Below are 13,309 nucleotides of genomic sequence, written 5' to 3' on the forward strand. Positions count from 1 at the left end.
TTTGATTCTGATTTCAAAAATCCTGGAACCATAAGGAACGGTTTAATTCCGGTTTCACCCCATAACCAGACCAAACCGAACCATGTGCACCCCTACTTGTTACCATATCCACATGGAGCGGATTAGGTGTGGTTGCTGCCACATCCAAGGCGGTGCGACCTTAATTACCGTCGTGCAAACCTTGATGTATATATTCTACATCCACGTTGTCCATCCGTTTCTATGTATCATTTTAGAGCATTATTTCAAAAATGAATTAGATTCAATTACAGGTGGACCGTAACATTGAAAACAGTAGTGGTGATTGACCATTGGGCTACAGAAGTTTTAAGCTGATATTTGATTTTTTTTCCAATAATAGAGTACACGTGATACTTGGATCTTCTTCATTTTAAAGATAATTTTCTCAAATGACATGGAAAAACATATATGGACAGCGTGGATATAAAATACAAACATCAATGTGGCACCAGGGTGGGGCCGCATCGTATGTAGTGAGGCCGGGGCCGCACCTAATCCGCTCACGTTACCATAAGGCTGACTTGGCACGACCCATGAAATACACGTTTACGTAATCCTACTCACCATGCTGACTCATCACTTTCCACCATCTACAGGAGTCGAGATCCTCTGTTATTGGTCAACAGGGATTTCCTGTAATCCTAATGGTTTGGCGTCCGAAACTTTTTTTTATTTTTATTTTATTTTTACAGTGAGTGGTGACGTGGACCAATGAGGACTAGGGTATCAGGAATTCTCTGTTGATGACCAGGTAACAGAGGATCCGGACTCCATCTACAAATACTCACCTCCCCTTCTTCTCTCCACCACTATCCAGAACCCTAATAACCCAACTCATAAAACCAAAACCCTAATAACCATGTCTTCTCCTCAAAAGAAGGTGCAGCCCATCTCCGACGACAGCTCGGACTCTAGCCGCCCCATCAGTAAAATCCCTGGCAGCTATGGGATTCCTTTCATCGGTGCAATCAAAGACCGTCTCGACTACTACTACAACCAAGGCCGAGACAATTTCTTCAAGATCCGTATGCAGAAATACGGATCAACTGTCTTCCGATCCAACATGCCGCCAGGACCGTTCATGGCCAAAGACCCACGAGTCATCGTCCTCCTCGACGGAAAAAGCTTCCCCGTCCTCTTCGATGTAACCAAAGTCGAAAAACGCGACGTCTTCACCGGCACTTACATGCCTTCCACCTCACTCACCGGTGGCTACCGAGTCCTCTCCTACCTCGACCCGTCCGAACCCAACCACACCAAAATCAAACAGCTCCTCTTCTTTCTACTTTCCACCCGTCGTGACAAATTCATACCAGAATTCCACACAAGCTTCAGCACCCTCTTCGATAATCTCGAAGCCGGTATTTCTAAGAGTGGGAAAGCCGATTTTAACTCTCTAAATGACGTTACATCCTTCGATTACCTTTCGCAGGCGTATTTCGGTGTTAACCCTTCCGATACTAAGCTCGGCTCGAAAGGGCCAACAATCGCCGCGAAATGGCTTTTGTTCCAGCTTCATCCATTGATGACTCTGGGACTGCCTAGGCTTGTGGAGGACCTCCTTCTCCATACATTCCATCTTCCTCCGTTCCTCGTGAAATCCGATTACAAGAAGCTCTACGATTTCTTCTACGGGGCATCAACTAAAATTCTAGACGAGGCGGAGAAGTTGGGAATTAAAAGAGATGAAGCATGCCATAATATTCTCTTCGCCACGTGTTTTAACACATATGGTGGGATGAAGGTGTTATTCCCAGGGATATTGAAGTGGATCTCTCTTGCAGGCCCTGAGCTGCATAAGCAGCTTGTAGATGAGATCCGATCAACCGTTAAATCCAACGACGGGCAGGTAACGTTAGCAGCTATTGAGAAGATGCCGTTAACGAAGTCCGTTGTGTATGAGGCTTTGCGGATCGAACCACCAGTTATGTTCCAGTATGGGAAGGCGAAGAAGGATCTGATTATCGAGAGTCATGATGCAGCATTTGAGGTCAAGAAAGGGGAGATGATTTTTGGGTTTCAGCCATTTGCGACGAAAGATCCAAAGATTTTCAAGGATGCTGAGAAATTTGTCGGGAATAGGTTTGTTGGGGATGGCGAGAAGCTGCTCAAGTACGTTCTTTGGTCGAATGGGCGAGAAACAGAGAATCCAACGGTGGGAAATAAGCAATGTCCTGGGAAGGATTTTGTTGGGTTGATTGGGAGGCTTCTGGTGATTGAGTTCTTCCTCCGTTACGATACGTTTACGGCCGAAGTCGGGACTCAGCTGTTGGGGTCGTCGGTGACGGTGACGTCGTTGACGAAGGCCACCTGAAAGTTGTGATGTTGCCGGAAATGTTGTGGTGTGTCAGTTTCCGGTGTGTGGTATCAGGGATTTAGGTTCTATCAGGCTACTGGTTTTCCGTTCTTTGTTTCTTCTTCATAATGAATAAAGTGTATGGTCCAGTAGTCAAAGGTTAGTGGCAGGATCGTAATTATCTAATGAATAATTTAATTTTAATTTTCCAAATATCACGCATTTCTGTCGCCAAAGGGTAATTTGGTAAATTTTGCAACCCATCTGTGGACATATCTTGGCCGACCAATTGAGATTGGTCCAAAACTACAGTAAACAGATGTTTCAACTCTCTCTTTGGGGGCGACTGATCAGATGGATTGGATTGTCCAGTGGTTTTGATTTTTTAAACATAAGCCATTCATGAAAAGGCTCAGTAGATGGAGAGGGTTGATTAGGAATGGTTTTTTAAACGTAAGCCGTGCGTGTAGTGCACGTGATTCCCAGATCCAGGCCACTTATCTAATGGGCCATGGCCCCCCAGATGGGGTGATCGTATCCATTAAATCAGTAGGAGGACCAAGCAGTTAGTATAACAATAAAACAACTTTCCACGTCCAATGAAAAAAATGGCCGAACATCGACAATGGGATAACATCTTTCAAGTCATTCTCAACCAACGGTGGGAAATATCAGATCAACGGTCCGGATCATGGCCCACATGCATGCAATCCAATATCAAATGATGGTGACTCTGCAAGCGTGCACATGGCATAGTTCACGGCAATCCAGACCATCTAAATCTCCCACCCAATTGTGTATGGAGTATAAACCGTCAAATTGCACTGATATATAATATTAACCATCTGACTATTTTATCTTCGAATTTGAACCGCTCGCTACTTTAGTCGTGACCATCTATTTGATAACCAATAATAGGATGGCTAGGATTGCTTGATGAACCTACAGTTTGAATGTTTTGGGTAGCTGTACATCAGTTATCACTTCGCCGTGTAAAAGAGAAGCCTCGAAATGGCCAAGGATCGGTGCAAGACCCACGTCAGGATTGAGGCTCAATACATATAGGGCATAGACGGTTCTCTGCAAAAGATAGTTAGCCATTCACGGTGGGACCTACGTCCTGAACGGTTCCGATCATCCGCAAGCATCGCCTAATTCCCGAACTACGAGACTGGGCATATTTGGTATTTCCATATTTGTTCTCTTCTGAGGTCCTCGAAACTGGAACGTCCAGACGGAAACGGATTGGCTACTCCCCCTGACAGCAGCCCCGTGGCTGGTGGTCGGTGCTCTGTGGGCCCACCATGATGTATATGTTTCATCCATTCCGTTCATCCATTTTTAAAGATCATTTTAGAAATCACTGGAAATGAGAAGGATATAAATCTCATATGGACCACACCACATGAAAACCATAGTGATTGGATATCCACCATTAAAATCCTCCTAAGGCCTATTGTACTGTTTATTTAACATCCAAATCTGTTGATTAGGTCATACAGGCCCAGATGAAGGGAAAAAACAAAATTCAGCTTGATCCAAAACTTTTATAGCCCTCAAAATTTTTTTAATGGTCCAAACTCATTCAACACTGTTTCCTGTAATGTGGTCCACTTGAGATTGTGATATAACTTATTTCTATAAAAATAGATGGACGGCATAGATAAAACATATACATCATGGTGGGGCCCACCAGCCATTGGCTGGTGTCAGGGGGAGTAGCCAATCCGTTTCCCGTTCAGACACCGCATTGCACGCTTTCCCGTAAGGTACTAAAGTGCAGGCTGTTTCATTTTTGGAAGCGGGGGTAAATACTCTTTAAATGGATAATTATTACGCTTTCGCCCGTTTCAAAATTCATCCGCATTTCTCCCTTTGAACCGGCTCAAAAGAGCTAGTTTAATTTTTTGGACCCAACGGTGAGGTATATGATATATTCATTCCGCCCATCCATCTTACGACAATATTTTGAGTCATAAGATGAAAAATGAAGCAGATTCAACGCTCAAGTGACCCACACCAAAAGAACAGTGGCCTCGAAAAGTTGTTACCAATAAGTGTTCGATTCCTTTTTCGTATGGCGTGGCCCATTTAAGCTTTGAATATACTCCATTTTTTGTCTCATGCCATAAATTCATCTGAAATAATGGATGAACGGTGTAGATAAGGAAATGCATCACATTGGGATCCACAGACATTTTGCACTGTTCTCGGATTGTGTGTCCAAAACGTCGGCAGTGAAATCAAGCACGATGAAAATGTTGTAAATGGCCGAGGAAATGATTATTACCGCCTTATCTGATTAGGTGGCGAAGCATGACCGTTGATCCTGCACCCAGAAATCGTACAAGTAGAATACTTTTACTCAATCCTGAATCGTCTAAATCGTGGGGACCACTTTATATAAGTTGTCACCACAAAATCAAATTACCGTTATCCTCTAATTCGTGGAACAGTGGATGATTTTCATTTCAGACCGTACAATAAATATCGTCCGGTCTGCCATCTAGCCATGGAATAAATCCACTGATTTTGGTTGCGATCTGCCTAATTTAGATATGTTATCTAATTTACTTCTGCATTTCAAATAGTTTATTTTAAGTTAGTTGTCTACAAAATATTAATAAGGCATTTGCCAAAAACAGATTCTATAGTATATATTGTTTACAGGGGACAAGGTGTTGATTCGCAAGATAAGAGATTGGAAGTACAAAATAGCTATTATTTATAAATAGGTGCTTTAGAATTTAAAGAATTTAAAATTATTTAAACAGAAATAAAATATACAGAGTGCAATTTTAATTACAATGAGACTCATAAAGGTTGATGACTGTTTTTTTTTTTATTCTTTCAAAAATGACTACTTTAATACCACTGAGTCAATAATTTATGAAAATATAGAGATTGATAAGAATATTTTTCACAAAATTCAAATTGAGGAGAAAATAATGTGCTCCGAGAGTTTCATTTGATCATCATGTGTCACTAAGGGAATATTTTAGAGGATGGATATAAGACTAGCCTGCTTTATAGTTTACATCATACAGTTGAAGAACAACATGCTCATGTGATGAGTATACTTGAAATGAGCATGTTAGGAATTATTTATTTTTTTTTACTTTTTCTTTTTTATAACACGCACATATACCCTCACACACTCATGCCATGGTAGAATTTCAACACCTACTGATACTCGAACCATTTACCAGGTGTTGAAATGAGCATTTTGAGATGGATGATGTTAAGACCAAAAATCAAAGAGCTAAGAATGAATATATTTTAGGAAATATATTAGTATCAATAATAAATAATAAAATGAAGGGAATTAGACTTGGTGATTTAATCATGGGCAAGGAAAAATTAAAAACAACTCTAATTACAAGTGAGTTAGTATAACTTGAAGGATTTAAAATAACAATGAGAGGGCTAAAGAATATGGAAGGAGGTAATAAGAAATGGCCCTTGATATAGTGAAACAGTGGAACAGATTTCATGTATTCATGTAGTGGATCCAGTTAATTGAGATAAGGCTTCAATGATATTAATAATGATGATGATGTCAGGTGTCAAAGTTTCCCCCTCGCGGTGGTCCACTTTCACTTGTGGTACTATGCACATCCATGATGAGAAGTTGATCACATTCGTTCAAACAAAGGTTGAAGCTAGTGGTCCCGGCCCACTCATGATGTGTATGTTTCTAAATTTTGAATATGGTGGACTCCTCATGCTAACCATACAACCCAAGAATCATCCAGGTAAAAAAAAAATATATATTCACGAAAATACACAGCAAGGAGATATACAATCATGCCCAAAACATATATATTCCCAAAGCATGGCCCACGTGAGTATTGGAATGGCATGAGTTATGTTTTGTCCCTCCATTTTGATGGGGCAGACATGAGAGATAGATCTCAACGTTTCTACGGTGGATGTCTCTCTCCACAATGTCCCCCGTTGTTCCCTTTGGTATGGCTCACCTGAGTAATCAATCATTGTTGATTTTGGTTCTATGCTTAAGAACGGCTTGGATGGTATTCACACATCAAGACGGGAACTATACAGCTCAAACCGGAGATAATTACTATTCGTGGAACGGATGTGATCATGTCCCCTAAATTGCTCTGATCCAATCGAGAGAATTCTGTCCATTGATTGCGTTATCAATGACGTGATCACTGTCAGGATCATCCAACCGAAAGTGACTTTGCGGTCACGGGAGTTCTCATGAGTGATTCTCACCGGCTATTACATGGCAATTTTTACTTTTATTTTTTTTATTATTTTATTTTTAACACGCGCACACTCACCCTCAGAGACTCACGCCAAAATAGGATTTCACCACTTATGAGTACTCGAACCCTTTATCAGGTTTTGAAACTCTTGAGAGTCTACCAGCGGAGCAAAAGTAAGGACTCATTACATCTCCGTTTGATAATCGGATAAACCACATCTACTGCATAATGGACACCGAATCATCGGTTGGGAACGCAGGGTCAATGAGACAAAATCAAATCGCTATCCCTTGTAACGCGTGAATGCAAGGAGTATTTCGGTGCAGATCGCAGCACAAGCCATTCGTCATCCTAGCAAGTTATCCATCAGTACATACCTGTTGAAATTTGCTAAACGCACACGCGTTTGGAGCTCTGCCCATCTACACGTGCCAATAATGTAAATATGTACCAGATCCGAGCTTTCCATCAGGTGGGCCACATATTTTAGATCTTATAGCCTAAAAATCATGCCATTTCACTTCACGAATGGCACACAATGTTCGAAACAAATGGACGGATACAACATTTTTTGTAAGCCATCCATTTGTTGGGTACTGTATGTACCCCACATTAGGACTGACACAATCTGAATCTTATAAGGTAGAAGATCTAAAAAAATGGGATCCATCTGATGGAAAGCTCGGAATACATCTGTCCACTATCAGCACATGTTCTTGGGTGTGCATGGGTTGTGTCCTACACGCGTGTGAGCTTTGGCAAACCTCGTTAGTGCAGGTTTTCGGTCTTGAAGGGAGGATCGTCCGTTCCAGGACAAAAAAACCTACTGTTTGTGGGTCCCACACATATTAACTGATGGGTGGGCCCCATGTGATGAGATATTGGTTACATAAAAATCAGTGAGGTGCAAGGCCCAATGCTAGCAAGGTACCTAACAATAATAGAATGGGGCGTGATACGTGTCAGCTGTCCTCATGTGAGGGGGCGTAATACATGACAGAGATCCATGCGTCCATTCGATGTGTTATATATCTGGGAAATTCATCAAGTGGGGCACATGGTGAGCATGCGTAACTACACTCATCAAGTGAGCCACACGTGTATGTTAAATTTTTACCGTTAGATTTATTTCTAACCGTCAATCTTTTGTCATCGAGTCTTACCGACAGGATGAGAGGACCAGCTGTTTTCTTGATCCATGGCAAGTTTACGGTGGACCTTACCTGATGAATGGCCTGGATCACTAACACGTTTCTTGTACATTGTTATATGACACAAAACCCGGGCCCCTCGTTGAATCACGGCTCATCAAAAGACAAAACTACCACTATTGTTGAATCATCCACCCAATCTACAGACACGTTAGGTAATCCGATGTTACGGTGCTAAGCAAAAGATAACATTATCTAAGCACAATTTAAAAATAAATAAATAATAAGAATCGGGCAATAATGTGAATATGCCATGTGGGGGACAACGTGCATGAGATCCACACCGTCAGTCAGGTGTGCTGCCTCATGATTACCCTGACAACAAAAAATGGGACAGATCCAAAACACAGGTAGGTCACACCATAAGGAAAAGTGGGACGGAACACTCTAGTACGTACTTCTTTAAAAATCATGCTATTGTGGAGATCAGGTGTGGACCACGCTATTTGAAATTAGTGGGCCTCTACAAAAGAAGGGTGGTCCAGAGAGTAGAGGACTTTTGGCGGTTTACATTATTATTATTATTATTATTATTATTATTATTATTATCATCATCATCATTATTATTATTCTAGTTAAGATGGCTCTTGTTCGGAAATTGAGATTGGAAGGAACGTGTAACTACTGACCCTAGCGGAACTTATCACATTATCTTCATGCATTTCAATTTCACAACCCCTTTTGCATTAATTTGTACACTTTTGTTACGGTGAAAATTGTTGTATTTTGTTTCAAAATTTATTTTAAAATTGGAATTTCAAATATTTTAGTTTCTCTCCTCATTTGAAAATTTTAAGTTTTTTTAGCCCTATTCAAGAGGCATATGAATTTGTTAATGTATGCCAATAACTCTAATCTATGCTATTGACGACACATGCATGTGCCAAGTTGAGCCGTGTGCACTGGCGTGGGTGCGGGTGTGGGTATACTTACGTAGGTGTGTGTGTATAAATACTCACATAACTTTATTTGCGAGAGTGTATTCGCATTTGTGTATTTTTGTTTTAAACTAGAGAGATGTGACTGTTCGGATGGTCGCACCTGTTGAGTTTAAACCGAATGGACTAAACCCTTTCAAAATGGTGCTTAATGCACCACTTCGAAGTCTATAAGGACTTTCGTTCCTCCATAATTCGTGTAGCGATTTACACACTCTTGCACTCACTTAAACCCTTTAACATATGGAACTTAACAGACACTTAGGGGGCATTTGGCGCATGGTATTAGTTAGGATTAGGTGGGATGGAATTGCATTTGGTTGCGTGCCAATTCTACTCAATGTTTAGGAAGAATGGAAATGCTTGGAATTAGATTAGATGGAATTGCATTTGGTTGCATGTCAATTCCACTCAATGTTTAGGAAGAATGGAAAAGCTTGGAATTAGATTAGATGGAATTGCATTGGGTCCCGTGCTAATTCCATTCAATGTTGGCAAGTTGTGTAGGCCCCACCATGATGTGTGGGCTATATCCACACCGTCCACCCATTTTTCGAGATCATTTTAGAGCATGGGCTAAAAAATCAAGTAGATCTAATGCTCAAGTGGATCCCATCATAGAAAGCAGTGGGGATTGAATACCTATCATTGAAAACTTCTTTGGGGCCACATAAGTTTTGAATCTACCTCATTTTTAGGCCCATGTTATACAATGAGGTTATAAAATAGATGAACGGTTTAGATATAACACATATGTGTTATTCTCAATAGTTTTAAATGATGGTGACTATATCCATTCAATGTACCATCGTATTACAAACATAGCATGGAATTAAGCTCATCCTAGGGTAACAGGGGACAATCCTGCCATATGTAATAATTATATTTTTTTAATCGCATCCCACCTATTCCTTCCCACTACCATGCACCAAACACCTCTTTAGGGCCTGTGTTGGCCAGTTGCATTAGGTAGGATTACATGGGATTGAATAAGAAAAACCAATGGTTAAAACTTCTTGCATGTTTGGTTATTAGCTTTGGTGGTATTGGTTCAAGACTTTAGAAACTGAACTAGATAGAATTTGAATTCTCCCGGTCTCGCTGGATTTACAACTACGGGAGTAAATCCTACATGGATTTAAGAAGAAGAAAAAATTGATATGTTACACGATGGTGTATGGGCGTCACCAAGTTTCATGGGGCCCACTATGATATATGTATTATATCCATACCGTCCATCCATTCTAAGAGATCATATTAAGCCATTAACCTAGAAACGAGATAAATACAAAGATCAAGTGGACCACACCACATAAAATAGCGAGGATAATGATTCCCATCATTGAAACCTTCCCAAGGCCCATCATGATGTTTATTTGTCATCTAAGATGTTCATAAGGTCACACAGACCTGGGTGAAGGTAAAAAACAAATATTAGATTGATTCTAAACTTCTGTGGCCCGCTAGAAGTTTTCAATGGTAGATGTTAAATCTTACTAGTTTATGTGGTGTGGTCCACTTAAGATTTTGATATGCATCATTTTTTAGCCCATGCCCTAAAATGATCTCGTAAAATGGATAGACGGTGTGGATGTAATACATACATCACTGTGGGCCCCATAGAATGTGGTGACATAGACATAAATGCAGTGCGTCTTCATCATAGAATCACAATTTGCGGCATCTCATCCACCACAGCTGGTGGGTTTTCACCATTGCTAGCCAAACACAATAACCATCATCGTCCCGGGATATTCCAACTTATCCAAACAAACCGTCAAAACCATCCCGGGATATTGTAATACCGTGGAACTCTAACCCATCCACCGACAACTTCATCATTACCTTGAAACTAGTTCCATCCCTTCTAATCCCACCTAATGCAGCCGGTCAAACAAACCCTTAAACACACCGTTAATTAGAAGGAGTAACATTCATACATAATTCTTCCATTTATTCATGCATTCATGCACATATAAAGTATGTAAGTTCTAGTATGTGTAATTGATTTATTTAGAATGCATCGTTGATTGATAATTGTATAGTTTTAGTATATGTATATGTATACTTACACTCTCTTTACTCATACACCTAAGATCAACCGTTCATTAATTAAGTATGCCGTATAAGGTATGTGGTCACCCACTCATCCATCCATTTTTCAGGATTGTAGTTTAATCATCTAAATCGTTTATCTGATAATCCACTGATCTGATCAACTATAAACACATATTGCACCTATTTGATCATGAAAGTAACCATACATTAACTTGTATAAAAAAAATTAGACTCTTAATTATTTGATTATTTTACACATATCTTATCATCCAACCGTACATCATACCTGGATCTACCAATTTGGGCACCCAAAAATCAAACAAAAAATTATTGTAATGATTCTCACATTTTTTTCAGATAAATTTACTGAAGTACTTCTTACATTTAAATATGATTTAACAAGTCGCAGATGCCCATAAGTTATATAAATATTTTGGTGGTAAACTCATAATTTTAAAAGAGGAGAAAATCATCCATGTATCTATACGTACAACTATAAATCCGACGTACATATACATCTATGCTCATTAAGGTACCGCATGGTCCACTTAAATCTTATTTTCAATACATTCCAACCATTCATCCATATACGGTATAATTCTCTAATGTAGTATGTATTAAACTACGTAGCATGCCTATTTAAAGTTTTAACATTTTAAAGAGTTTTTTTTTTTGTTTTTTTTCACACACACACACACCCCACACACTCACGCTAGTGGAATTTCACCACCTATGGATACTAGAACTCTTGATCGGATGTTGAAACTCTTGGGAGTCTACCACTTGAGCAAGAGTAAGGATCCACATTTTAAAGAGTTAATAACATATATTAAATATTATTAATTTTTAATAAAATATAAATATATATTAATAAATATTAAAGTTATAAATGGAAAAAAAAAAAAAAAACATATGACTATTATTAGGAGTTACTAATTTAGACCACCCATCACAATGACCAACCCAACAATTTCAAATCATATATGTTTTATTACAAGATTAGTTGATTATCCATTTTTTAACTTAAACCAATGGAATGAAACCATTAAATTCATAAACAAATCAATATCGTCCGAAGAGCTCCTCAACTTGCCACCCAAATTCATCCATCAATTTGACCCATCAAGCCACCCACCTGATTAACCATCCATTGTACATTAATCATTTTACATGTATGCCCATGTGTACATTATTCACTCATTTACAACCATGCATCATATACACAACCATACACATGAACAACCATGCACCACATGCACATGCACAACTATGCATCATATGCACCACTTCATATACACCCGTGACGCATATATACACACACACACACACACACACACACTCAGTACGCAATCCGATTTCCTACATGGAAGCGGATTGCGTACTGAGTAAACTCCGTGGGCCCCAGTGTCATTCATGCATTATATCCACTCCGTCCATCTCTTTTAACACATAATTTTAGGACTTTATCCCAAAAATGGAGTATATCCAAACTTCAAATGGACCACACCACCGGAAACAGTGTGAATTGAACATCTACCGTTGAAATATTCTTGGGGACAACAGAAGTTTTAGATCAAGCTGATATTTGTGTTTTCCCTTCATCCATGTCTTTCTAATATTATGAACAGGTTGGATGACAAATAAACATCACTGGGGGCCTTAGAAAGTTTTCAACGGTTGAATCAATACTACCACTTTTTCAAGTGGTATGGTCCACTTGTGGTTTGTATATGCATCAATTTTGGTTTGAGCCCATAAAATGATCTAGAAAAACGAATGGACGGCATGGATAAACCACATGCATTATATATATATATATATATATAAATGAAATTAAAGAAGGTGGGTATTTCACTTACACAAAATGTCATTTAAAGATAACCGATTTATTTTATTTTTTATTTTTTTTACATGTGTGTATTGTGTGTGGTGGGACCTCCATATTATAAATAGGGTGGTGTACACACAAGAAGAGAAAATGTGAGAAAAAGATAATAGAAAAAAAATTGAAAAAATGAGAGAGAGAGAGAGAGAGAGAGAAAAAAAAAAAAAAAAACTCTGTAAAGATTTCATGAAGGCGGGTGATCAATCCCTGATCTAAAATTTTTATAATTGTTTTTATTTTAAAATTTTTTTTATTGTTATAGTTAACTAACTTGAAATTCGAAATTTATAGGAAATACTTATTTATCATTGATATTTTTTTATTATTGATATATGTAGAAAAATAAAGAATTTGCAAAATAAGATTAAAGAAAAATATAAATTAAAATTTCAAATTAGTAAATTTAATACGATTTTTTTAATATGTAAAAATTAAATTAGAAATTATTCAAAATCCTACTTAAGTTATATTTTAAAGTAATTTTGTTGACGTAAATATGTAAATTGACTCCAGTTAATAATTTCAGAATTTTTTATTTAAAACTAATTAGAAATAATATACCAAAATAATTCATACTAATTAAATAATTATATTTATAATATAAGGTAAATTTTTATAATAACTAAAGTCCAATTTTAATAATTTAATATAACTTATTGGAATTA

At 38.4% G+C, this 13,309-nt stretch overlaps 1 protein-coding gene across 1 annotated transcript; it reads left to right on the forward strand.

The window, feature by feature from the left end:
* Positions 1 to 815: 815 nt before the first annotated feature.
* Positions 816 to 2,530, forward strand: LOC131229349 (allene oxide synthase 1, chloroplastic-like). Its single transcript, XM_058225287.1, has one exon. The coding sequence runs from the start codon at positions 881 to 883 to the stop codon at positions 2,333 to 2,335; it is 1,455 nt and encodes a 484-aa protein (XP_058081270.1). The 5' UTR covers positions 816 to 880; the 3' UTR covers positions 2,336 to 2,530.
* Positions 2,531 to 13,309: the final 10,779 nt, after the last annotated feature.

Source organism: Magnolia sinica, chromosome 16, assembly GCF_029962835.1.
Source record: "Magnolia sinica isolate HGM2019 chromosome 16, MsV1, whole genome shotgun sequence".
Taxonomy (NCBI): Eukaryota; Viridiplantae; Streptophyta; class Magnoliopsida; order Magnoliales; family Magnoliaceae; genus Magnolia; species Magnolia sinica.